Raw genomic sequence first — 27,431 nt, 5'->3', positions numbered from 1 at the left:
CATAGAAAAAATATGGCATAAAAGCTAGATCTAATTTTAGATCTACTTTTCAAGGAGTGGGGGATTCTAAACGGACGGGAGTATGAAGGCATGTGCGTGCATCTTTCTCAGCCCCCTGCTGTGGCCATGCCACCCTGAACATTCTGATCTCATTATATTTAGATTCGCACTGGCCAGTCTTTATCAAGAAAGAGGACTACTTCTGAATTTGACTACCAATGTCTCTTTAATTCACTGACCTATTAGAAATTATTTCTAAAATTAATATGTAATATGGGGCCGGAATAGCTTTGAAAGTGGCAGTTATATGTATAGCAAGTTTAAATATAGCGCTTGACAGCAAAATAAGAATGTCTTTCTTTAGTTTCTTCCTCTTATCTCCTTTTTAAAATGCTCATTATATATACTTTGATGTGCCTGATTTTAAACATGCAGTACCTGTCTTTTGCCTCCATATAGAACCTGGTTCAGCAAAACCTGGGTTGAAAATGGTGCTTCTAGAGCCAAGTTAGGTAGCATACACCTGCCTGTAGCCTAACTAACTGCTCACAAGGCTGATGCAGGAAGTTGCAGGGCAGCCTGGCTAGAGAGGGAATTGAAGGACAGCCTGAGCAATTTAGGGTGACTCTGTGTCACTAAACACAAACACAAACACAAGTTTGAAAATAAAGTAAAGCCTCGGTGGCTGAGTGTTTTTTCTCAATGCGTATGTTGGTTCAGGTTTTCCAATAATACATCCTCAGCAAAAGAGTATTTCCATGGGCTAGAAAGAGAGCTCCTCTGGCACTCGCTGCTCTTACAGAGGATGAGTGTTTGAGTCCCAGTATCCTTGTGGATGGCTCACAGATGCCTGTAACGACAGCTCCAGTGGGTTCTGTGCCCTTTTTTGCCGTCTGTAGCTGGGGACAGCTAGACCAATGATTCATGAATTTGTTGCACCCCACCCTACACACACACACACACACACACGCACACACACACACACACACGCACACACATGCACACACACACACACACTTTTGAAGCTGGATGTGGCACTACACACCTTTAATCCCAGCACTCAGGAGGCAGAGACAGGCAGATCTCTAGAGTTTTAGGACAGCCAGGGTTGTACAGAGAAGCCCTCTCTCTAAAAACAAAACAAAAATAAAGTGCTTTGAAAACTTTTTTTAAAAAGAAATTATTGCCTTTGCATGTGTTTGCAGGTGACATTATATTGCCAAGGTAGAGACTTTATGGAAATAATAGATGATTATTTTTAGAGAAAGTTGACTGAAATATCTCTTTTATTTCCCTTAGGCTGATAGCCCTGAGGAGATGCACAGTTGGATTAAAGCAGTCTCTGGAGCTATTGTAGCACAGCGGGGACCGGGCAGATCATCATCATCTTCTGTAGGTTTTCTCCTTCTTGGGGAGAAACTCCACAGAACCTACACATCCTTTGAAGTTGTTTTCTTCCTCTCTCCTAATCCTTCAGTTTCTTTGTTGAGATTATGTGCATGTTGACTTTCATACCAATTGGACTTGCAAAAATAATGTACCCTAACTGAGAGCTTCCTTGTAGTGTCCCGTGCATAGCTTTCTGTGCACATTGTGTTCATGCACAAGCTGGGCGGCTAGAGAATAGAGCCTTCCTTCCTTTGTTCTTGCAGCTAGGCTCTTGTTAGTGGGTCAGGGTGTAGCAGTTTGACACTGTCGTTGTGGCATTGGCCTGACCATTCAAGGCACGTTCAGTTCTACTAAAACACGGTTTTGGAATGTCCTGGTTTTCCCTTCACTTGCCAATTTTCAGTTAAGATTTTTTTTCCTTAGTGGTGTTGGAATACCACTGACCAAGTTAGAGGCTTAAATACAGTTTGGTGTCCCATTCAGTTCTTTTCTATTTCATGTTGTTATTTCAATATTCTACCAGGTTGATATAAAAACTTGTTATCTTTTCTGTAGTTCAATAGTAATATTGGAACAACTAAATGCTTTTCTAGGACATTGCCAGAGAAACACGTGTTATCATTTTGTTCAAGTACATCCTAAGGAATGGTCTGGTTTGGAATACTTTGGCCCTTCATCTCTGTTCTGAAAATGCAAACCCTTTTGAGAAATTTCCCCTTAAAAGTAGCACTGTTGTAAACTGTCCTGGTGTGCCGTACCCAAGCCGTTATGATGTAGATTCTATACACATCTAGATACACTTGTATTTTCAGTGTTTTACTGTCTTACTAGTTTTCTGTTGGTGATAATGACAGATCGGTACATAGTAGCACTTTTCCCATTCTTTAATTTTTATTATTATACTAGTATTCCTTTAGGAAATCCAAATCTTTAGATTTATTTCTTTAGGAAAGAAATCTCTTTCATGGGTGTTAGTTTTGTAACTGCCTGCATTTTTATGTGACTCTTTCAACAGTCAAGTATGAGATTCTCTGCAAAAACAATGTCTGTTGGGAAGAGGGAAACTTGGAGAAGGGTGTTTGTGTTCTGTGCTTTGTGGTGGGGGCAAATCGGACTGTCCAGCTGTGACTATCAGCAGAATTCTCTCTTTTCCTCCCTCTCCCAATATAGGTTAACTCTAATCTTAGCTTTGCACTGTGTTCCAGATGCGGCAGGCCAGAAGGCTGTCGAACCCTTGTATACAGAGGTATACGTCAAGAGCTGGCGAATGCAGCACGTATGTGGGCTCTCATGCAAATGTGCCTTCTTAGTAGAAGGCCTGGACTCGCTCTTCCTTACAGCTGATGAGAGAAGGTTGAGTTAACCCGACTGCCTTTTGCAGTTGTCATCACTAACGCAAACTAGTTTACTGTAGTCATCAGGTTGAATATATATAGTTTTTAAAAAAAGCAACCATACTAATGGAAGTTTCCAGAGCTTTAGAAACTAACTGACTGAATTTCTGCAGGAGTTTTGATTGCCATGTTTTATGTATTTTGAGATTTTTTTTTTTCTTTTTTGTTTACTACAAGACTTGAAATGAGCCTTTGTTCTTCTGATCCAGGCAAACTTCTGCACATATCCATGTTGGATAAAGTCTGTCACCAGAATTGCATGGTGTTTTGTAGCTCTGGTGAAGTTTTACCATGAAATGGGAGCCTATAATGTTTGCAGATTATGGTGCTGTTTTCAAAGCAGCTAGCGTCCCAAGTGAACGCACACCGGGAGCTGCTCAGCACACTGCAGTGTCTTTACATTTGTCCTTATCAGTACAATAAAGTCGCATTCACAGCTGATCTTAGCTCAGAAGTCTTAAGTGACTGACTCAGTTGCACCCTTTTTTACTCTAACGTCTTAAGCCATACGGATATGGGACTCAGAATGAACCAAATTAAACCAGCTGCAGTCAGTTGCAGTGAAATTAAGAGAAGCAGGAAAACAAGTCATCAGCTTACGAGACAAAAATCATGTCTGAAAAGTTTTGATTTTTGTTGATTTTGTTGATTAATCATTTATTGACATTTCATTTTTATGTTTTATATTTTATCTTTTTTAATACTTGGGGTAATGCCCATAACTCTTAAATGCTGGTAGACTCTTTTTCAACACAGTTCAGTTGCAGTTGGAACACCGCATCTCATTCTAGGCTGACGAGTGCCGTAAGCTGCCAGACTCAGCTCTGGGGACAGAGTCAGTGTCTTAGTGGAGTTGGCTGTCGGCTGTCGTTGCTTTGAACTCACCCCTAAAACGCACTGCTTTGGGAAGGAGCTTGCATGGCTCACGCTCTGCTGTGTGTGTGTGTGTGTGTGTGTGTGTGTTTGTGTTGCTGTTTGTTTTTCAGAGAATCAAGTCTCACACTGAGTGACTAACTTTGTTGTTGGCGATTGGCTGTGTCTGACCACCATTCCTCTTTCCAGGAGCATTCCGGCTGTCCTTCAGAATCCAAATACACTGTCCGTCCTGCCGGGGCAGCAGCCGCCGCCACCTCACATTCCGCAGCCTCTCGCAGCCACTCTCTGGTCTCAAGCTATACCATGGAGAAGCGAGGATTTTACGAATCTCTTGCCAAGGTCAAGCCAGGGAACTTCAAGGTCCAGACTGTCTCTCCAAGAGAACCAGCTTCCAAAGTGACTGAACAGGCTCTGCCCAGACCTCAGAGTAAAAATGGCCCTCAGGGAGAAGATGGTGAGCCAGTAGACTTAGATGACGCCAGCCTGCCAGTCAGCGATGTGTGAGGGGGGAGCACGTGGGCTGCCTGCGCCACTCACCCTCAGTGTCCTTCCATGAGGCTTCTCGCCAAAGATGATAGAGGGTGAATGATCTCAGTGCATATGTTAGACTGCCTCGTGGGTGTGCTCTGTAAGCTGGCAAACTAGGAAGCAGGGAGTGGCCGAGGCAACATAATTTCTTTAAGAAAGGAAGGAGAAATGCTGTGTCCATATTGACTGTCTGAAGCTTTACATGTTTGGGTGGCAAAAATGTGTGTGTGATCTTTTTTTCCTCTTAGTGACTTTGAAATTTTAAATAACAACTTAAAACATTAAAATTTCTTATTTTGGCCATTTAAACATGCTAATATGACTCCCTATGAAATATTCAATATTTACACATTCTTATCAGCTAACATTATCAAGTGGGACATTCCCAGACAAAAATTTCTCAACTCATGATGTCTGTGGTGCTGCAGAATTTATATCACAATGTGGACCATTTAGAAATTCTAACCGTTTATGATGTTCTGGCTGTCCAGGTGAGTGGAAAATTTTGCATAGAAGATTGGATTACACTATTGGTGCAGGTGGGAGTTGAACAGGGCTAGATGAAGGGGAGATTGGAGGTCAGCTATAGCTAAGGTTTTTTTTTCTTTTGTGGGGAGGGTACTTTTTTATTTTTATTTTGGTGACTGGATTTTTCTGTGTAGCCATGGCTGTCCTGGAACTCATTCTGTAGACCAGACTGCCCTTGAACTTGTGGTGATCCTTCTGCTGCCTCTGTTGTCTCCCAAATTAATAGGATTGTGTCACCAACTTGCAACCTAAGACACTTGTTTTAAAAAGCTCAGTATTTTATTTCAGTAAAAACTGTTTGGTGATAAATTTTGAAAAGATCTGATTTTTTTTTTAATCAAAGTTTTGTAAATAGATCTTATTTCTGAATTTGGACCAGTGAAAGACCTCAGTTCACATGCTAAGTCAAAATGGCCCTTGGTCATGAACTCGTTGTGACTCTACCTTTTCTTCATTAGTAACCTACCCTCAAGTGCCTGTGTCTTCTCATCTCACTTAGGATTGTGCCCCCAGAGTCCTACATGACTGGCTTTAAATGTCCAAATAAATGAATTTCAGTAGCGTAGTTTGATATTTTAAATAAGATAGCATTTTATATCAGAGACACCAGAATGTTGGTGTTCATCTGCCTGTGCAATATGTATGTCTTGAAAACCAGAATTGAGTATGCAGTGAGCGTGGGGCTCTCATACATAGAAGCACCTCTCTGGAGAACCAAGTGTCTGCTGTCAAGTGATGGCGGGTTTGAGCAAGCACTGTTTTGTGGCAACATTGTCAGTGTTTGCCTGCCCCAGGCTGCTGCTCCATGGCATCTCCAGTCTTGGACTTGTGTCTTGGAGTTGTGGGTGTTAGTGTTTCGCCTTTTTATGTTATAAGACTACTTGTCGGAGGATGAAAGATTTGCTACAGTGGTCTAGGGTTAAGATGTGCTATTTAGTTGCCCAGCACAAGAACGTACCACTCACCTTTTCTACTCATAAGCTAATGTGTTAGAGTTCTATGTTGTTTTCTCTTGTGCACCTGCATTAGAAAACCATAGGACATCAAGGTCGTTAAGTAGCTATCACCTCTGCTGCCGTATTCATGTCCAGGCTCTCAGAAGTCCTTCTTCATGAACACCCCTAGGGACCCTTGTACAGAGTCTTGGCAGTATGGATGAGCCTGGCGCGGTTTTCTTTGGTACAGCCTCCACAGTGCACGTTCATTTTATCATATTTTGGTATTGGTAATTTGATAACATTTCATGGTGGTAAAATATTAGCTCTATTTTGGGACTTTTTATAGAACTACATTTATTCGAAAGCATAGGAATATGTTCTTGTGATTATCAGGATCTCCTAATATTTATCTCAATTCTTTTGTAAGCTTATGGAAATTATTTAATTATTTTAAAGCATATTTTACTGTAAATATGTCATATCTGAAGTGTCAGTAGTTACTTTGAATACCGTACTATTTGCTGTATTTTTTCCTGTGTGTATACTGTATCCTTCCAGAACAGGAGTGTACCTTCTAATGTTCACTGTCACACTGCTCTCTGTGTGTCCGGTTGGTTGAACACTGTACTGACTTGAGAATAAACTGCTCACAATCCATTGTCACTCAGTTCCCATGTTGTTTGGTTCAGCGCTCATGTGAACAAGTCAGCAGAACTGATAAGAAACATTTTTGCTTAGTTCATTTACTTACCTTTGAGCAAACAGATTTCATGCCAGGTGGTATGTACGAGGCTGGTAGACAGCCAGTGAGTTCCAGGCCAGCCACGGTTAATCAGAGAAACCCTGTCTTGAAAAAAAATTCAGATCCTTGAATTCTTGGGGTTTGTTATTGCTTTTTGTTTTCTTGTTTGTTTGTTTGTTTGTTTGTTTTTGAGACAGGGTCTCACTTTGTAGTCTTGACTGGCCTGAAACTCAGTATGTAGACTATGTGGGCATTGAATTCACAGAGATCCTCTTGCCTCTGCTTCCCAGGTGCTAGAATTGTAAATGTGTGTACCAACAGGCCCAGCAGACCCACGAATTCTTAAGACAGCTTCGTATGAAATTGCACAAAGAAAATGTCTGTGTGTTTAGAATATATTTGCTCTTTTTCCTTAAAAAAAAAAAAGTTCTTAAAATTAAATGTGAAAATTCCCTGTGAAGCATGCTTGAATCATTGAGCTGCATAGAGCTCTAGGTTTGTCAGGCTGAGCTGAGGCAAGACCGATTGCAGAAGTCATAGCTCCTCATGCTCCCTGCCATGTGTGGAGTGGTGGGGAAGGGGCCAAGAGGTCTAGTCAGTCCCCCAAAACAAATGCTCAAGAGCCTGTGTTTTGAAGTTTTCCTTTTGATAGCGAGCCATAGTGAGCTGTATGTCTAAAGTCTAAAGTTTATTGTGTAAATAAACCCAAACACTGATCCACTGAGCAAAGGACTGGACACTAATATAAAATATATTGAACTTCGCGATTATAATTCAATTAAATTATATTCAATTGAAAAACAAATTTAGTCACCTGAAATTTTAGAGTTCCCAAAGATGACAGCCGTTTTTTTTAGATGTCTCCTTTTGTTCCTGTGTCCAGTTCGTTGTCAAATCCTGCTTTATTTTCCCATCTTTGTGACCTCAACTCTGAAATGTAGTGGATGATTGGGCCTGTCAACAGTTTGTTATGTATGGGAGAGGAGCTCATGAGGCCCAGCCTTCCCTGAAGCATTGTTACCAGTTAATGGTAGGTAGCTGGTTGTGTGTGGGGTGTGTGTGTGTGTGTGTGTGTGTGTGTGTGTGTGTGTGTGTGTGTGTGTGTGAAGGGTTTCAGCAAAAGAATAAAGGTGATAGGGTAATGAAAAGGGTAACAGATGAGAAATGACTGAAATTCACTATCCACAGAACTGTCAAAATAAGTATTATATTTATTATATTGCTCTGGGGGCTGGAGAGCTCAGCAGTTAAGAGTATAGACTGCTCTTGCAGAGGATCTCATTTAGTTTGCAACATGGGCCTGTGGCTCCCATCTCCAGGGAATCTGCCCCCCTCTGTGGTTTGAATGAGAATGCCCCTAGAGACTCCCATATTTGCATGCTTGGTCAGCAGTTGGTGAACTAAAAAGATTAGGAGGCGTGGCCTTGTTGGAGGAGTTCTGTCACTGGAGGTGGGCTTTGAGATCTCAAAAGTCCCCCCACTTCCTCCCCCCCTTCTTTTCCTCTCCCCTTCCTTCCCTCCCTCCCTCTCTCTCTCTCTGCCTGTTGTCTTTGGATCAGATGTAAGCTCTCGGCTACTCCTGAAGTCCTCTGTCTTCCATAAGTGTTTATGTGTGTGTCCACAGCCATATACGTGTACACAGACACACAAAAATGTAGAAGTAAAAATGTTTAAATGACTTGAATGGAAACATACTGCTGAACTGGTCAGTGTTAGTGTTTCCCATGCCAACTGATGAAATCCTATATATATTATTATATATTACTATATACTATGCTTACTATTGCATGTTCATGTGGTCACAGTGCCACCTTCTGGTATTGGTTGCTACATTTAAAAGTAATTTGACAAAAAAAAAAAAAAAAAAAAAAAAAGAAAAAGGGGCTGGGGATTTAGCTCAGTGGTAGAGCGCTTACCTAGGAAGCGCCAAGGCCCTGGGTTCGGTCCCCAGCTCAAAAAAACTTAAAAAAAAAAAAAAAGAACTAAAGTAATTTGACATCTTTTTTTTTATTTCACAGGAAGGAGAAAAGATATGCAGCATCATAGGATAGCTTTGAAATTCATGGAAATGTTAAATCACCTTTCCCAAAGAATTAAACGTTTGGAGAAGTAGCTGTAGCTTTATATCCATAGGAAATAATCTAGAGAAGCTGGACGTGTCTGTAGCGAGATGCCATCTTATAAAAAGAATATAGGACATTTTGTGTGCTCTTTACTCACACAATTTTCCTAATGCTCCCTTATAGAGGTATGGTACAGTATTGTAACCATGACATAGGCTCGTGCTCAGTGGCAGGTGCCTTTACCCACTGACCCATCTTGACGGCTCATCAGGCTTTGGATTTAGCTTTAGTGAATAGATACAAAGGTAATAGTTTTATATATGTGACCAGTGAAGTGTTTGCCTTTTGACCTCTTGGAGTTGGAATCAGATTTTTCCCATGTGCTACAGACCTAAGGAGATGATGGAATTTACCCAATGACATAGAAAGTTAAACATATGATAAAATCTAATGTGGAAAACTACATATCTAGAGGCGGAGATGGTCAAAGAATGATGGTGTGGTAAGAAGCAGTGTGGCAGAGAGGATTTCAAGAAAGCCCCTGAAGAACTTGTTGTTATGTGACAAGGAATGCATAAATCCAAAATAGGGATTGAAAATTAAGTTATTATCTTCAAGGTTCAAGGACCTTTCTCCCAAGCTATGACGCACAAATCTTTCCTTATGTAGTTTTCTTCAGAGGGGAAGGTGAGGAAGAAGAATATGGGGGGAATTTCCATGACCCAGGAACTTGCCCAGCTAAGTCCTCCCACCTCGTATTCACTGTCTATAATGTCCTTTCCCACATCATGATAAAACACCCTGACAAATTAGCATGAGGGAGAAAAGGTTTCCTGGGCTCACGTTTCCAGGTTACAGTCCATCACTGTGGGAGTCAAGACAGCAGGAATTTGAAGCAACAGAAAAGACAAATGACATCTGAAGTCAAGAGCAGAGAGCAGTGAATCAGGATACTCTACCCAGGGAATGGCACTACCCACAGTGGGCAGATCTTCCAACCTCAACATAATCAAAGACCATCCAGATGGACATGCCCACAGGCCAACCTGATCTAGGCAGTCCCTCACTGTGACCCCTTTTCAGGCGATTCAACATTGTGTCTAGTTGACAAATCAAGGTTAACTATCACACTTATTTCCAGATGGGAGCCTTTGGTCCCAGGGACATCTGTGCACGGTGACCATTGTATATAACTAGCATTGTATATAATTTTGGTTCTTGTAAGAACCGGTATTGCTCAGGACACCCCCCCAGACCAAGTTCTTAGCACATAGATTTATTTGTCCAGAGGGACAAAGGGCAGGAGATAAAAGACAAAGACGGAAGATAGAGGATAAGGGTGAAAGGGAGGGGAACAAGGGATGGGGTAATGGGTTTTTATCGGGTGGGGGTGGGAGTGGGGCACAAAGGACTGCCTCTGGATAGGAGACAGATGTGGCACATAGCAAAATGACCACTTATAAAGGTACAAGGGGAAACCCCATGTTAGAATGAGACATTTAGTTTTAATTGGGCATGTTCATTAGGTGAGGCAAAGGAGGCCTTTGATTGCTGGACTTCAGTACTCTGGTAGCTCATCCTTGGCAGTCAGCCTCAGGAGGAAGAAGTGGCCAAATAAGGGAAGGGGCCTTGCGGGTATAGCTTTAGGAATGGAATAACAATTTTCACCAAGGCAGGGGGAATGGGAGAGAGATCAAGGCCTACTTCAGGCATGTTTGCCATGCTGGGGCTGGCTAGAGAGTCCCTTCAGTTCCTACTGTTCCTCATTCTTCTCAGTCTTCCATTTGCCTGTTTACATTTTGAAGGTGGGAGATTTTCCAGTGGGTTCTAAGTGGTGAGTGAGAGGAAGTAAGGCACCTGGAGTAAGGGGTCATTGTTGGCCCAAACTACTAGAATCACAGAGAAGCTATGACGGAGGTAGGGGCTCACCAGGTAGGTGGGCACAATCTCAGGGCTGAACCTGTTATGTTTCATATACTTGTCAGCCATCCAACAGGAGACATGGCTAGCAGCCAGTTGGATAAACACAATTTGGAATTGGGAAAAGTCAGCTTGACAGAAGTTAAAGTTCTTTGGGAAGAGAAACTTGAGAATTTGAGAAGATGCCTCCGTCAGATTACCTGTAAGTATTGATCAGTGTTGGCTGTGGGGTAGGTGGCACTGTGGGTAGTACCACCCTTGGGCAGGTGGGTTCTATAAGAAAGCAGGCTGAGCAAACCATGAGGAGCCAGTAAGCAGAGGTCCTCCATGACTTGTGCTTCAGTTCCCATCTCCAGGTTCATGCCTTGGCCTCTCTCAATAGGCTGAGACCTGGGATATGTAAGTCAAACAGACCCTTTCCTCTCCACGTTGATTATAGTCACAGTCCTAGATTTAGACACTAAGACACAAGTAAATGCATCACACAAGTGCCTGGTACCCAGGGCAACTCCTAGATGGATCTCCTGGAACTGAGGCTGACCATGGTCTGTGTGCTGCTGTGTGGTTCCTCTTTACTGAGCCATCGCTTCAGCTCCATGATGTGGTGTATGTATTTCAATATTTAAGGCAGGCACAGTGGTGCTCACCTTCATTTCCAGCGCTGGGAGACAGAGACAGGCGGATCTCGGTGGATTTCAGGACTGGCCGTCTACCCAGGCTAGTCAGAGCTCCATAGTGAGACTCTGTTTCAGAAACCAACTGACACAGATGCACAGACACACACATATGCACACAGTCACACCACAGTGTCACTCCCCTGCATCCACCTCTGAGAGCTTTCCACTAACTACCCTGTGTTTCACGGTCCAGGAAACCAGCACGACTTCACTGTAGCTCCAATTTCTGTTGCTTTGCTTCGTGCCATCGTCCTGATTAGGGTGACAGGCCCCCAGGAAGAGGAGCCAGCATTCATATGCTGAACATTGCGTCCTATTCTGATTTTGGAAGCAGCTCCAAGCTTTCATGGAGCCTTAATTGTTTGGGGATTTTTTTTTTTCCTGACCTAACACAGCTTGGCTCATGATTGATTCTTGTCCTTAAGCTTAAAAGTAGGACAAGCCTTAATGAGGAGGGCACAGTGTCTGTGCCTATGCTCAGTCAGTTTCCTTCCAGCAGAATAATGCTCTTGATTAAATTCACTCAGCATTCAAGGGTTTCTCATGGGCAGGAAATTTCCTTGGGTCCCAGGGAAAAAGGAATAAGAGAGACAGACACAAAAGTCACCCCTGTTACAGGGTGGACCAAGATAAGAATTGAAAGAATATGCTAGGCTACATTACAGGAATGGGCCTTGGAGGATTGTAACAGAGGTTGTGTTAGTTACTGTAAGAGATGGGTATCGGCTCAGGACCCCCAAGACCCAGTTCTCAGCACAAAGGAGGTTTGCCCCAGAGGGACAAAAGATAGGGAATAAGACACAAAGACAGGAGATAAAGGATGAGGAGAAGGGGAAGAGGACAAGGGAAAGGGAGGAGGGGTATTTGTCCTGGGGCTTGAGGGACAGCACCAAAGGACTATCTGTAGATAAAGAGGAGACAGACACAGTCCATAGGAAAATGGCAGTTTATAAAAGTTCAAGGGGGAAGCCCCATGTTAAGATGAGGCATTTAATTTTAATTTGACATGTTCTCTAGGTGAGCCAAAGGGGGCTTTTGATTACTTCAGTAGTTCCATAGCTGGTTCTTGGTAGTCAGCCTCAGGAGGAAGAAGTGGCCAAGTAAGGGAATGGGCCTTGGTGGCTAGCTTTGGGAATGTCATCTAACAGCTTTTAGCAAGGCAGAGGGGATGAGGGAGAAAGGGCACACGGCTTGCCAGCACCTTGCTCACCACACTTGAGCTGGTCAGTCTTAGTTTTCTGTTTGCCTGCTTGTATGTATGTTTACCACACACATGCCTAGTGCCCATGGAAGCCAGAGGAGGGCATGGTATCCCCTGGAGCTGGAGTAACGGATGGTTGTGAGCCGCCATGTGGATGCTGGAAAAGGAACCTGGATCCTGTGGAAAAGCAGCCAGTGCTCTTAACTGCTGAGTCATCTCTCCAGCCCTGCCCTGTTTTGAGTTGTATGTTCTGGTTACAGTTGCTCTAAAGCTGTTTGTAGTTCTTTTACTGTTTGTCTTCATTTGTGATGGGCAGAAATTCTTCATTTTAATTATTTTTATGTTTTTAATTTTATTTTGATTGAGCCTGGAAGATGGAAAGAGAACAAGCCACATCAAGATGTGGAAAGGATGTTCTGAGGACCTAAAGATTGTGTGCTGTGTCCAGTGTATGTCTGTGCATGCGTGCCTGTGTGTGTGTGTGTGTGTGTGTGTGTGTGTGTGTGTGTGTGTATGTTATGTGCAGGTACACATTCGTGTGTGCACATATGTGCATGTGTGTGTGGGGTGCATATATGTGTGGGCCTGTCTGTGTGTATGTGTCTGTGTGTGCATGTAGAAGCCTGAGGCCAGACTTTGAGTGTTGCTCCTCAGATGCCAGCCAACTTTGATTTTTTTGGAGTTATTTTTGTTTTAAGATAGGGTCTCTCCCTAGACCAGGGCTCCCCCACTTAAACCAGACTGTCTGGACAGCGAGCCCTAGCGTATTCAGCTGTCACTGCCTCCCCAGCATGGGATTGTGTGTGAATTCCACCACACCTGCCCTTTTTGGTGTAAGTTCTTGGGGTTTGAACTCAGATCCTCATGTTCTCCCCACAAGCCACATTTTACTAACAGAGCTGTCTACCCAGCCCCATACAATCTAAGGATGATTAGATGGGGAGGACTTATCACAAGGAGGGAGAAAGCACGCTCATTGGAAAATGCTGGCAAGCACCCTCCCCATTCTGGGATTAGTGGTGAGAATAACTGAGATTCAGGAGCCTGTAGTTATCTTCTGTGCTGAGTGACCAAGTCAGAGAGCAGAGGTAGGTGGGGGAGCAGGTACAGTGGAGGAAGAAGTCCAGGGGTAGAGCTCTGAGTTGGACAGGCTGGGTCTGAAATGCCCGGGAAGAGGCACAAAGGCAGGTAAGAGCTGAGCCCTGTGTTGGGTGGGGCCTCCAAAGGGTGTGCTGCCTTAAGGAGGGTCTGTCTATGGCCAGCTTGTGTGGACTTGAAGGGCAAAACTGGCTTTCTTTACCTTTCCTTCCTGGTATTCTTATCCATAGTCTCCACCAGTGTTAATGGTTAGTGTAGAAAATTAAATGCAGAAAACAACATCCCTTGCTCCTCCCACCCAGAAAGGAAACTCCTGCCCTCATTAAGCCTTCCAAACAGTCGGGACAGCCACACACATGCTTCATGTCCCGCATCTTGCTTAGTGGATCAGTGAGGCTTGCCCTAGGGATGCGACGCCTTTTAGAACCTCAAACTAGGAAAGTTCAGCCATTAGGGAGGGGTTCCTTAGTGACCCAAGTATCTGGGCTGGGTCTTCCTGGAGCTGAGGGTGTATGCATTCTCCCTCTTTCTTTCTGAGCTGTAGGTCTTCCTGAAAGGAAGGGGCTGTGACTGCCAGGGTCCTGGTTTCTCAAGCTGATAACTATTCTTTTTCAAGGAATGGAGAGTGAATTTCCTTACTGGTGCCAGGTGCAGGGACATCCAGACATGGCGGCCAGGCAGGGAAGAACCGGAGTACCACAAGACAAAGTGTCAGGCTCTCTGGGAGGATGGCGAGGCAGAGTGGCAGCTGGCCGAGTGGAAAAGTACCTCAGCCATGATTCACTGGGGACAATGCTGCGCTGGTGCCGTGCCGTCAGCCATCTGGCATGCAGACAGCTTACAGCTGAGAGTCACAGCAGAAGTGAAGGCTGAGGAGAGAAACTACAGGACAGTCAAGATGAGAATGTGTTCAACCTGGTTGGGGCCATGGGCATCTGTTCACATGGCAGCCTCAGACCAGAGCCTACTGGATGACCAGCTGTGCAGACACAGTGGGCAAGTCAGAGTTCCCTGTTTGGGGGAGGGCAGCGCAGTCACCATTTGGACAGATTGGCTGGGTAAATCCGAGTGGGAAGTTAAAACACCAAGTGTCACTGAGTTTTAGACGTCTTTTGCCCTGGTTACAGAAGCACTGGGTAAGGCCCTGTGGGTAAGAGTGGCTGTTCTGCAAGCATGAGGACCTGAGTTCAAATCCACAGCACTGACATTAAAAAGGAAAGCTAGGCATGACTGGGTGTTCCTATAGCCCTAGCAATGTGGGACAGAGACAGGCCAGCCTTGCCCCAATGAGAACGTCCAGTTCAGTGAGAGAGACTGCTGTCTCAAGGCAACAGTGTGGATAGCAAGCACTAAAGGAGGACACGTGCTTTCCTACCCTGGCCTCCACATGTGCGTGTAGCAGCATGAGCATGTGTGCTCATCCATACATGTGTGCATATCACATGCACACACACACACACACACACAGGTGACTGGCTGCACATGTTGCCCAATGGTGACAGTACATAGGATGTCCTGTCGTGGCTCTCAGCGCTGCGGCTTAGAGTTGAGTCTTCAGATCAGAGGCGCAGGGGGCTCGGTCCCCACCGCAGCTTCGCTGATGCGATTTAAACGGCTTGCAGTTTACCGTTGAAGTCGGACGGGTGGTGTGTTCAGTAGACTCAGGCATGTACAACCATCACCATAACTTTTGTTTCTAGTTTTATTGAGTTTTCAAGGCAGAGTCTCATGTTCCCCTGACTGGCCCTAAACTTGACATGGAGTGAAGGATGACCTCGCACTCTTGATACTCCTGTGTATCTCCCAATGCTGAGATTACAGCCCACCATGCCCGACAACCATTATAATTTTAAAACCCTGCCTGCATCCCTCTCCCTCTCCCCCCTCTCCCCCTCCCTCTCCCCTCCCTCTTCCCCTCCCTCCCTCCCTCCCTCCCTCCCTCCCTCCCTCTCCCTCCCTCTCCCTCCCTCCCCCTTCTCTCTTTTTCCTTCAAGGTGGTCTCACTATGTAAATCTGGATGGCGTAGAACTCACAGGAGATCTGCCTGCCTCTGCCTCCTAAGTGCTGGGATTAAAGACATGTACCTTTCTCTTTTTTCTACTTAAAAAAGTCCATTAGTTTGAAATAGTTTCAAACTTAAACAGAAGTTTCAAGAACACGACCCCAGTCCAGACTCTCCAAACTGCCTTCTTTATTACACTTCTGTCTGTCTGACTCCCTGAACTGTCTGTCTGAAACATTCGCTGATTGCGGTGGTACATGCCTGTGTTCTATACCTCGGGAGGCAAAGACGGGAGGATCCATTAAAGTTTGAGGCTGGCCTGATTCACATGAGTCCTGGGCTAACTCTGGCTACATAGTCTCACTGTTCTGCCTCAAACAGACCGAAAAAAAATGCCCCAAACCAAAACAAGTTATAGACATGCAGACCCTTTACATGTAAATATGTTAGCAGGGCTTCCCTTAAAACACAAAACAGGGACATGAATATAATCAGATATATTTCATATATTTTTAGAAATCTCATTTTGAAACCCATTGTTTTATACAATTAACATATGTTAATCACATCTAAAATACAAACCAAAATTTTCTCTTATGACATGATCAAAATGAGAAAAATTAATCTTGATTAAATACTATGATCTACTGAACTTAGTCAAGCTTGCTAAATTCCTATGTATTAACTCTGGCACCAAGGACCTCCAATGTCTCCAAGGATGGACAAGGGCTATAAGAACTAGAGAAGAAGATGCCCACTTCAAGGTAACTCAGTAATTTGGGGTAGAGTTGTCAGGGTTCCCTGACCCCTCTGTCTGATGTAGGGAATGAAATATCTGTTAGGTCAACCTAGGTCAAATTGCCAACTTAGGTGTCTGGTTAGCATACTAAGGTGGACCTGGCCACCATCTTCTCCCGACATCCCTTAGTCCCCACCTATGGTTAGCATACCCTGACCTCTACCCTAAACTTCTCCAACACAGGGTCTGGGCTGGTCTTCCCTCAGCTGCCCTTCCCTGTATAATCCAGCCATTTTGGTGATCAGGCCCGTTTGTTGGTCTACCCTTTAGTACTCTGGTGTTCTCCCTCTCCTCAAACCCCTCTCCTCACATGACCTGGCTCAGGATCATGTTCACTCTGGACTCTCCCAGATGTGTCTGCCTCTGGCTATGCTCTCTTTACATATTTACAATAAACTTTCCCTCTGCCACATGTGTAGGAGCAGCCATGTCCTTCCCTACCTACTCCCTTACCCATATCTCCCTGCCTACCTTCCCTTCCTTCCTTCCTTCCTTCCTTCCTTCCTTCCTTCCTTCCTTCCTTCCTTCCTTCCCTCCCTCCTTCTTCCTTCCTTCCTTCCCCTTCCCTTCCCCTTCCCTTCCCTTCCCTTCCCCCTTCCTTCCCTTCCCTTCCCCTTCCCTTCCCTTCCCTTCCCTTCCCTTCCCTTCCCTTCCCCCTTCCCTTCCTTCCCTCTCTGTCTTTCTTCCACTATTAATTCAGGCTGAGGGACGAAGCTGGCAAGAGGACAGTGGCCTTGTCTCTGTTCTCGCTTTGTTCCCTGCCACACAGCACTCTTCCCTCTAAGACCCAGTGGCTGTGAGAAAGTGAACAAAAGTGAGCGATCCATCAAGGACTCCGCTGGAGACCTGGGATGTTGCAGAAGTTGCTGGTTATCTACCCTCCTTCCCACCCTGGGAGGGGCTGTGCTCCCCACTGAGCAGGACTGTACTGGTGACAGGCAGGGGGCCACTGAGCCTTTGTTGCAGGCTTGCCCCAGCTGCTGATGTCTGCACCTCACCTTCTGTGGCAGTAGTGTCTTTGTGCACTGTTGGGATCTGGCAAAGCCACTTAAGGAAGGATTTGTTTTGGCCTCTGGTTTGAGAAGATGTACTCTGTGATGGTGGAGGAGGCTCTTGGCTCTGTGGTAGTGAGGATGTGTGGCTGGGGTCCTCACCTCACTTGGATGGAGCAGGGACTGTTTTGGAAAAGTGGAAGCTTCCTTGGAGGAAGTGGGTCACTAAGATTCTCATGCTTCTGCTAGCATGCCGTGTCTGCCAGGATGGATTCTAGCCCTCTGGAACTAAAAGCCAAAATAAATCCTTTATCCCTTAAGGTGTTTTGTTCAGAGTATTTCCTCACAGCAACAAAAGTGAAACCAAGTCAGGACTAATGTGGACTGCTGTCATCTGCACATGACGGACGGCCATTGCACTGGCAAGCCCACAGCTGCTACGGGTTACCAGCTTCCACCTAGATTCATTCACCTCTCAACCTCCAGTATAGACAGGGAGGTGTAAGGTATGGGGGAAGTCATTATTCCTCAGGGTATGGCCTTTGCCCATGCTCCTGTGGACAGCCCCACACTCATGCACGTGGGCAGTACTGACTGGGATTCGGTGGGTTATTTCAGAGAGAGCCCAGAGTGGTGGCACATGTCTTTTGTCCCAGCACTCAGGAGAGCCAAAACAGGTCTTTGAGTTTGAGGCCAGCCTAGTCTACAGAACAATTTCTGGGACAGCTAGGACCACACAGAGAAACCCTATCTTGAAAAGCCAAAATAATAAAAAACAAGAGAAGAGATAAAGACAGGAGGGCTGTGTTGTGGAGGACCCAGGGAAATGGTGGGTTAAGGGTACAATCAAGATACATTGTATACTTGTATGAAATTGTCAATTAATAAAAATACTACTTAAAATTCCTTTTCAAGGGTTGGAGAGATGGCACAGCGGTTAAGAGCACTGACTGTTCTTCCAGAGGTCCTGAGTTCAATTCCCAGCAACCACATGGTGGCTCACAACCATTTGTAATGGAATCCAATGCCCCCTTCTGGTGTGTCTGAAAAGGGCAACAATGTACTCACATACATAAAAATAAATAAATAAATACATCTAAAAAATTCTTTTAGAAAACTTAGGTGGTAGTGGTAGGGTGTCTCCAAGCAGGCCTATCGGCCATATGACTTAATTTTCCTTTATCTGGCCCCAGGTGCATCCTACCTGCTCAGATCCTCCCCATCCTTGGAGATATAGCCCAACCTCTTTTTAAAAGGTTTTAGAATACTTGGGTAGATATAATATTTGTACATATTTATAGGGTCTAAGGATCATTCGATGTGTGCACATGATGCGTTGTGATAAAGCACATTGTAAACAGTCTTTTTGCTGCTTCAAATGCTTCTCATTTGTAAATGTGGGAACTTTTGAACTCTTTTTCTCTAAAGCCTCTCACTTTTAGCCAGGGAGTGGTGGGACATGCATTTAATTCTAGCACTTTGGATGCAGAGGAAGACATACCTTTGAGTTCAAAGCTAGCCTGAGTGAGTTCCAGGCCACCCAGGGTTACACAGAGAAACCCTGTCTCAAAAAACAAAAAAAACAAAAAAACAAAAAAACAAAACCAAACCAAACCAAAACAAAAACAAACAAAAAATGTTCTCTTTAAAAATTTTAAAAAATAATTAATTTTATTTGTATGTGTAGTTTTTTTTCTTACATACGTGTATGTGTGCCATGTGTGTGCAGTGCCCACAGAGGTAAAAAAGAAGCATCAGATTCCTTAGAACTGGAGTTACAGATGGTTTTGAGCCACCATGTTCTGGGAACTGACCTCTAGTCCTCTGAGAGAGCAGGCAGTGCTCTAACCACTGAGCCACCTCCTCACCTCTCATCTTCAACTATATCATTCATTATATTATTCACTCTTCTTATTGTGACATTGACAAAAGCAATTTTAGGAAGGACAGGTTTATTTTGGCTCCCTGTTTGAGGGTACAGTCAGTTTGTCTGTCGTGGGAAGTGCCTTTAAGCATGACGGGAGGATCATGGGTGGCAGGTCACCTTGTATCACTCTCAGGAAGCAGAAAGACAAATGCTAGGTCTCAGTTCATTCTTTTTGCATAGCTTGGGACCTAAGTCAATGGGTGGTATTCCACCCCTACCCCTACCCCTCCAACTTCCATTGCTCATTCCACCACCAGATCTGCTCACTTCTATTGAGCCTTTTTGGAAATGTCTTCATAGACACTCCTAGATGTTTGCCTTGTAGCTCAGGCTGGCCTCGAACTCCTGATCCTTCTACCTCTGCTTCCTTCAGCAAATCCTACTGGTGTGTACCACCACAACTGGCCCGTCTTGTAAGTGATATGTCAAGTTGAAAATCAAGATTAACCATCAAAGTCATTGTCTCAGTTTACCGCTGTGAACAGACATCACGATCAAGGCAACTCTCCTAAGGACAACATCTAATTGGGGCGGGCTTATACATTCAGAGATTCAGTCCATTATCATCAAGGCGGGAACATGTCAGCATCCAGACAGGCATGGCACAGGAGGAGCTGAGAGAGCTACATCTTGTTCTGAAGGCAAACAGGAGAAGATTGGGTTCCGGGCAGCTAGGAGGGGGGTCTTAAAGCCTATGCCCATAGGGACACACTTCCTCCAACAAGGCCACACCCACTCCAAGAAGGCCACACCTCCTGGAGTCACACAGTGTTACTGCCCATAGATACTTGGCTGTGCTAGGACTACACCTGCTCTCCTAGCTAACTCCTCTCTGGCACCAATTTTCTCTGTCTCTTTTCTTTCCCTTTCCCAACCTCCAGTGACCACTATTGTCCTCTGCTTCGTGAGATAGATTTGCGGTTCGCACACATAAGTGAGAGCATGTGCTGTCTGCCTGGCTCATTGAACCAACCAACCCCTTAATGCCTTGATCTCCCCAGCTCCCATCAAACACCCTCTGCTCACCCTGCTGTTGATTTCGTATGCTCTCCCTCTGCAGTGCAGCGGCCAGGGTCCACTGGTGCTGCAGCTTTAAGTTAATTTAAACTGATAATAAAGACCCAATCTTTTTGTTTGCTTGTCACACTTGGGCTGCAAACACTGAGAATATTTCCATTGTTTTGGGAATGCTACACTTTGAGTCCCCCGGGGCTGACCTCAGTCATTCAAAGTGCCGAAGTTTCCCTCCGGCGAACAAAACTGAATAGATATACTGTATTGCCTCAGGGAAGATGGCCGGTGGAGTGCATCTTGTAGCTTCTGATGCTGGAGTGAGGGGAATGAGGGGACATGTCCCAGGTGCTCAGGAAAGTGCACACCTAAACCAACTCAGAAATACTATCATCTGGTGGCAGGCTTCTGATACAAAAGGGGAATGGATGTGTCAAAATGCTTGCCCGTTGCCCTGGGATTAGTGGGCAGCCTGACTCAAGGGCAGTTTGGTCAGAGCCAGAAGGACATAGGCAAGCAAATGGAGAAGCCTGGCCTTCATCTTGCTGGAACTGACAGAGGAGCGGAGTGTGCACACCACAAGAAGAGTCAAAGTCACCAGTAGAACTTCGATCTGGGCCTTATGAAGCACCTGCGCATGCGCGCGCTTGCGCCCCGCTCCAGATCTTTCTCCTGATGCACAGTAACCTTAGCTGCTGGCCGCAACTCTGAAGCCTTCTTTGCTGAGTAAGGCTTTGGCAGCTATTGGTGTCTCACCATTCATTATTCATGACTAGATCAACTGTTCAGAATTGAAGCTTAAATGTGAGAAACGGATTGAGGAAGAATGGCGGGGAACTGTTCCTCAAAGCTTCCCTCTTCCCTCTTGAAAACAAAACAAAACAAAACAAAACAACAACAAAAGCCACCACCACCACCACAACAACAAAAACTCCAAAACTCCTCTAGGTGCCAAGATCTGATGGAGAAGAAGTGCGTTTTCATGATGTCCTGAAAAGTGCATTAAAAGCAAAAAGAAGCGGTCTTTCTACGTGTCTGCAGATGGGGAAGGCTGTAGAAGGGAAGCAGAGAGGTTTTCTGATGAAGCGCATTAAGTATTAGCTTGTGGGTAAGAAGGGGTTAGGATGGAGGACATCCCCACGAGGCCCTGATACCAAGCTGAACTTCATTGTTTCCTTCCGCGGGTACACTTCAGATTGTCACACGAATAGATGTGCGTGCACAGGTGTGCATGTGGGTGTGTACACATTCTCTCTCACTACCCCACCCTGTGAGCAAACTCAGGCTCCCATGATCCTCTAGTGAGAGGGAGCCCTTTTGGGAGGATTTGTTGGGACCTGCTCTGGTTTGGGTCTGATTGGAGTGCAAGCTAGAAGTTTGGTTCAGTGTGGTAAAGATGGAGGCCTAAGGCAGGTCACAGGACTGCAGGTCTCAGGGAGACTTGCAGTCACTGCCATTCTCCTGGTGAGATTTCCCCAGGTCTTCAGTGTGCTCGGAGCCATGTGTAAGAACCAGGAACGTGACCCAAACTGTCCGTGCAAAAACACAAATCTCACCTCAAAGAGGGTAGGAGACAGTTTACTCTGAAACCAAATATGAATGGCCAGAGCCTGGCTATACAGATTTTGTTTACTACAAATTCCATGTTCCAACATATTCTTAGTCCTTTGGTAAAAACAGGATTTTGCCAAGTTAAAACATTCCAAAGGGCTTTTAGCTGACAAAGAAGTGTGCAAGGATGGCTACTTAAGTGTCTAAAGATATCCTAAGATAAACTGAAATTAGGGTCTGAACCTGCACCATTCCAACCCCTCCGTGTTAGTTTAAACTCTGATCAACCAGCCTTTGCAGGTACAGCTTCTTGGCAGAGTTCTCTTTTATGAAACTCAAATCCCCCATCAGTTTCTCAGATCACATAAGTCCACATGGAGGGGAAGAAGAGCACTCCTATCAGAGAGAAGAGCTGAGCAAAGGCAGACAGACTTCAAGTAGAAAGGTCGTCATGAAATATAAAGCAGCAAGGGTATACCATGGCCAATTTGTAATAAAATCTGAGTCTAGGAGGGAGGGAGGAGAAGGAAAAGGGGAGAGATGGAGGGAGGGAGGAGGGAGGGAGAGAGAGAGAGAGAGAGAGAGAGAGAGAGAGAGAGAGAGAGAGAGAGATCATGCAAGCATGCGCATGCGTGCTCCTGTAGTCTCTGGTCCCATCTGTCCCAACCTGTTGCAAACTTACAGGAAAGACGGTTAAGCAGTTTGGGGAGCGAGACCAGACAGAAAGAAACAGGGCTTGGAGAAAAGAAAAATAGGGAATAGGGAATCTCTTTCTATTTCCCCGATAGCTCACAGTATTTGTAAAGGTCCTGAATAAAATTAGGATCAAGCGTGCTTTGGATTGATTATATAAGGGCTACCTGGGCTCCAACTGCAAAGGTAGCAATAAATAGTCTAGTAAGAGCACCAGTGGAAGGGGAAGCCTTTGGTCCTGCCAAGACTGAACCCCCAGTGAACGGGATTGTTGGGGGGAGGGGGTAATGGGGGGAGGATAGGGAGGGGAACACCCATATAGAAGGGGAGGGGGAGGGGCTAGGGGGATGTTGCCCGGGAAACCGGGAAAGGGAATAACAATTGAAATGTAAATAAGAAATACCCAAGTTAATAAAGGTGGAGGAAAAAAATTAAAAAAAAAAAAAAAAGGCCAAATCTGGTTGGAAAGGCAAATACGTTTAGGTCTTTGGGGTCAGGTTTCAGGTGCAAAGGCTCGAGGTTTTCTAAGAGGAATCCCAAGGGGGAATGAGCAGATGTGGAAGACATGGTTGTTGTGGATGAGAGAGCGGAAGGAAAATGTCATTGCATCCTGTAGTCATGGGTGTCCCCAGGAGACAAACCGAGGACCAAACTATTCAGTGGGTCATCACCACGTAGAACAGGTGAGGCCTCACCCTAAGTCAGAGGCAACTCGATGCCTGGTACCTCAGCTTTCATAGAGACAAGGGGGCGAGGAAGAAAGTGGAGCTCTAGTAGTAGAGTTTCAACCATAGGAAATGGTTGAGGAACAAAAGCCACAAGGACCTAGACAGAGGAGCTGTGGGATTAACAGGCAGCCCCAAAGTGGAGGTGGTAGAAGAGGGCAGGAAGGGGGTACAATAGCCCAGTAGGTCCTAAGGAAACTGCACGTTTGCAACAGGATGGTGGGATGGGATCCTGTGAAGAGGGTTTGCCATAGCCTGAAGACTGGCTGGGGTATCTTCACCTCCGAGAGATTCAGAGGAGTGCCAGACATTCAAAGGTCACTTCCTCAGACTCAGGGAAATGGTAGATCGGGCGCTGAGGGACCAGTGAGCAGGAAAGCAGATTTGTTGCAGGTGGAATTCGATCCCAGTGTGTGGCTTAGAACAATGGAAAGGAACACAGCACCAGGACAGCCTGGGTCGCAGCACTAATGTTCTGCAATATCATGCGGCATGGGGGTATCACGGTGAGCCCGTGTCAAGGTGTGCCCAGAGAAATCATGCCATGCAACAGACCTGGTGTAAAAGGGAGTTTATTGGGGGAAGGGGAGAGCAGTGAGGACCTGGGGAAGGGGGCAGAGGAGGACCAGTAGACATATATGTTTCCGTAGGGTCTGAGAATTTCAGTCACAGACACGAAAGTACTTCTCATGCCAGAGGCTGTGTGTGTGTGTGTGTGTGTGTGTGTGTGTGTGTGTGTGTGTGTTTCTTTTGCCCCTTGATGGGAGGGGCTCCCTGGGACTTTGGACCTGGGACTTAGGGGCTGCTTTGAGGCGAGTTTTAAATATGCTTACTGGAAAAAAAAATTCTGCACAGGGGAGCAACCCTGATGCAATTTAGTGCCCTATCAGTGACTCCGCCTTGCCCCAAGGTCAGCAGCACTCTACCCACCACTCTTGAGTGTCACGGTGCGGTACACCGGGGGAGGGGGAGAGGGAGTAGCGTGGCAACTTATGTGGGACCAACACAATTTTAATTCTCTCATCTTCCAATACAAGATTTATGTGTTCTGTGTTGGCCAAACGTGTGGGCCAGGTACAGAATCTGCCTCCAGAGTCACAGTTGTTCTTTCCGATGATTCTTAGACTCAGCCACTTCCCAAAAGCCACTGAAATCCTCATGTGAAAGTTCAAAGGGAAACATTTTGTTTTGAGACACCTTAATTTGCCCGAGCGCTGGGACTGCAGGCGCAGGCTGGGCGCTTCTGTGTGGTAACCACACATTCCCTGACAACTCGGGGTGAATAAGTACAAACAGTACAAAGCAGGGCGGCCACTGCATTCTCCCGGCGGCCCTCCAGGTACCAACCCCAGATACCCGCGGCGTGCTATGGCCTGCACTCCACGGAAAACAACTTTAAAAAAGAAGCGTTAGGAAGGTTTATGCTGCCATTTCTCTTTGCTTTTTTTGCTTTTCCCACTTGAAACTAGGTCTGGGCACTGGGTTTCTGCCAGTCCTGCTGACGCTGCCTTCCCACGGTGGCGTCAAGTTCACAGCCACAGTCCCCCATGCTGGCCACCGGTCCACTGCAGCTGTGGCCCGGGTCGATGTGACCGCCCTGCGCGCTGGACGACCTGGGAACTTTCCCAAGCGATCGCGCGCTGCCCGGCAGGTTTCCCTCTGCTAAGTGGACACTTTGGTTTTAAAGTCTTCAATATCTGAGGAAAAAGAACCTAGATTGGGAAACTGAGCCAGCTGGAGGGTGGAGTCGCACGCTGCCCCGCCTCGTCCCCGCAGGCAGTCCCCGTTCGGCCCCCCTCCCGGGAGCGGTGCCCGTCCCCCTGGCGCTTCGTCACCGCCGCTAGGCCAATGGGCTTGACCGTACGGCCTCGCGCACCCGCACCCGCTGTCCCCAAGACCCCGGCACACCGTCCGGAGCGCGGATTTTCGGCTGTGGTCCAGCCCGTGGCCGTCGGAGTCGCCATGCAGTTCCTGCGTACCGCGCTCCTGTCTTTGCTACTGCTGCTGCTGGCGGCTCCCTCTTTGGCGTTGCCGTCGGGGATCAGCCGCTCGGCCCCCGCTGCCACTGTCTGTCCCGAGCACTGCGATCCTACCCGCTGCGCCCCGCCACCCACGGACTGCGAGGGTGGCCGCGTCCGCGACGCGTGCGGCTGCTGCGAGGTGTGCGGCGCGCTCGAGGGTGCAGTGTGCGGCCTGCAGGAGGGTCCCTGCGGCGAGGGGCTGCAATGCGTAGTGCCCTTCGGGGTGCCGGCCTCGGCCACAGTACGACGGCGCGCACAGGCCGGTCTGTGCGTGTGTGCCAGCAGCGAGCCGGTGTGCGGCAGCGACGCCAAGACCTACACCAACCTGTGCCAGCTGCGCGCCGCCAGCCGCCGTTCCGAGAAGCTTCGCCAGCCTCCGGTCATCGTCCTGCAGCGCGGCGCCTGCGGCCAAGGTACCCGCCCCGCCCTGCGCTGCACTCCTGGGTGGCTCCCCACCCTCGCCAACTCAGCCGGACCAGCCGGGACCGTCGGGAGGGGATGCAGAGGGGCAGAGAAGCACTGCGGGCTGCTCTAGGCATCCCAGTTAGTTGGGGAGAGAGACGTGGCTCGGGGTGGTCGTGTTTCATGGGCTCCCTCGGGCCCTATTTCTTCGCCAAGCATCAGGTCGTTCTGAGAAACACTAAGCAGGTGCTTTGTACGCTTTGGTCCAGTACCCCCTGGCTGTGGTGACCCACCACGGATCTTGGCATGTTGACGCACATGGCCTTGGGACCACAAGAACTCCTGTCTGTCGCCTTTCCTTTCTTCTCCCTCCGGCTGCTCCCTTTCTTCTTGGAACTATCTAGGCAGTGTTTGTCTTGTAGAAAGTCTTCGTGAAAACTTTCACTTTGGGGAGAGGGAACCGCTCTGCTCAATTTAGCAAGTACCATTTCTCATCTTGCCTCCAAAGCAGAAACTGATTTAGTAACCCGACCTTCTTCCACCACTGATTTCAACTTTCCAAAAAACCCCACACTTGTCCTTTGGTCCTTTTGCTTGAACTCAGTCAGGTAGTGGACCTCGAAGTTTGAGATAGAGGGCCCACTAGGGATGAAGAAAAATGCACCCTCTTTCCCCTCCACGTGTGACCTTTCCGTCCCAACAGGAGTTGGAGGTGGTGATGGTAACAGGATGACAGAGCTTGGAGAACCGCCCAGCTCCATGCAGGACCTTCCAGAAAAATGCTTCAGTTAAATCCAGAGATACCCTGTGGAAAAACAGTAAATTCAGACTGGCCACTCCAGCGGTGTGGGGACCAGCCAGCTGGGCTCCAGTGCACTTGGCTTCAGCTACTGGGCTCCTGCCCAAACCTAGCACCTCCCCAGGGGCATGTGGTGGAGAGGATAGGATAGCACAGGAGAGAGGGATGGATCTAGATTTTTCTTTATAGGAATATGATTCCATATTTGGATTTGGCAAAACTTTACTCGAATGGTCAGGAAAGTACTCCGGGTGGTGTAGGAAGAGGTGGGCTGATGTTTATATTCTTACTACCAGAGCACAGGGCTGGACCTCAGCCCAGGAAACTCGGCATCATTAGAGAGAGGAAGGTTTTTTTCCCCCCCAGAGAGGACTGATCCAGGGGTACCTACTAAGCCCCAGCCCATGTGACAGGTGAGCTGTCCTGTGACTCTATTCGGTGTCACAGCTTCTGCAGGGGGAAGCTTCTGGCCTTGTCGTTGCCTTAGACATAGAGCTGGAACTTGAACTCAGGCAAGCTCCTTCAGAACAGGACAGAACTAGACCCCAAGGCTGTGGGAGATGGGCTTCCAGGGGCCGGACTTACCATCTCACCTTGGGGAGAAGTAAAGAGCTATGCAGCTGCTGAGAAGAGATTGGTGTGACAGGAGATAGTTAGAAATGGGCAGAAGAAGTGACCCACAGTGGTGGCCTACAGTCCCCTGGGAAGGAAGTAGTGTGTCACACGTGCTGACATCCTTGAGTAGTTCTTGAATAGGCGCTGTTTGGAGGAGGGCTGGTGTAGGACAGGCCTAGAGGAGGAGGGCAGAAGGTAGGAGTCTGGGCTACTTTTGTAAGAATCTGTGTACCGATGACATTTTAAAGAAGCACATGGTGGGAAACAAAGTAGCTCTTACTGTTGGTAGCCTAGCTGCACCAGGCCCTGGGTTACTGGCACAAGCAGAGGCTGAATATTTGGCTGGTTGAGTTGCTTTGGGGAGACAGGTCCTTCTTTGGCAATCGGGGCCCTGGTGGCCCCTCAATTTGGAGACAGCCACAGAAGGGAATATAGAGCTGGTGGGCAGCCTTCTCCCCTCCTTTTGTAAATATTTGTTGCTCTGTATCGTGTCTGACACAGTGTGTCTGTGGGCCTGATACTTAGGGACTACTCAGTTAC

At 46.7% G+C, this 27,431-nt stretch overlaps 2 protein-coding genes across 3 annotated transcripts in view; both read left to right on the top strand.

The window, feature by feature from the left end:
* The window catches only part of Plekha1 (pleckstrin homology domain containing A1), a 50,519-nt gene extending 44,203 nt beyond the window's left edge, over positions 1 to 6,316 (top strand). Inside the window, exons 11-13 of one of the 2 annotated variants that reach the window (XM_032892443.1) lie at positions 1,300 to 1,392; positions 2,595 to 2,665; positions 3,846 to 6,316. In XM_032892443.1, coding sequence (XP_032748334.1) covers positions 1,300 to 1,392; positions 2,595 to 2,665; positions 3,846 to 4,059 — 378 coding nt within the window. In that variant the 3' untranslated portion in view covers positions 4,060 to 6,316. The remainder of the gene's footprint in view (positions 1 to 1,299; positions 1,393 to 2,594; positions 2,666 to 3,845) is intronic. The other variant, XM_032892444.1, reaches the window with a different exon arrangement.
* An 18,618-nt stretch (positions 6,317 to 24,934) lies between these two features.
* The window catches only part of Htra1 (HtrA serine peptidase 1), a 49,560-nt gene continuing 47,063 nt past the window's right edge, over positions 24,935 to 27,431 (top strand). Inside the window, exon 1 of the mRNA XM_032892442.1 lies at positions 24,935 to 25,488. Within this exon, the coding sequence (XP_032748333.1) occupies positions 25,017 to 25,488 (472 nt within the window). The 5' untranslated portion in view covers positions 24,935 to 25,016. The remainder of the gene's footprint in view (positions 25,489 to 27,431) is intronic.

The sequence above is a fragment of the Rattus rattus genome, chromosome 2 (assembly GCF_011064425.1).
Source record: "Rattus rattus isolate New Zealand chromosome 2, Rrattus_CSIRO_v1, whole genome shotgun sequence".
Taxonomy (NCBI): Eukaryota; Metazoa; Chordata; class Mammalia; order Rodentia; family Muridae; genus Rattus; species Rattus rattus.
This window is presented reverse-complemented; position numbering and strand designations above follow the sequence as displayed.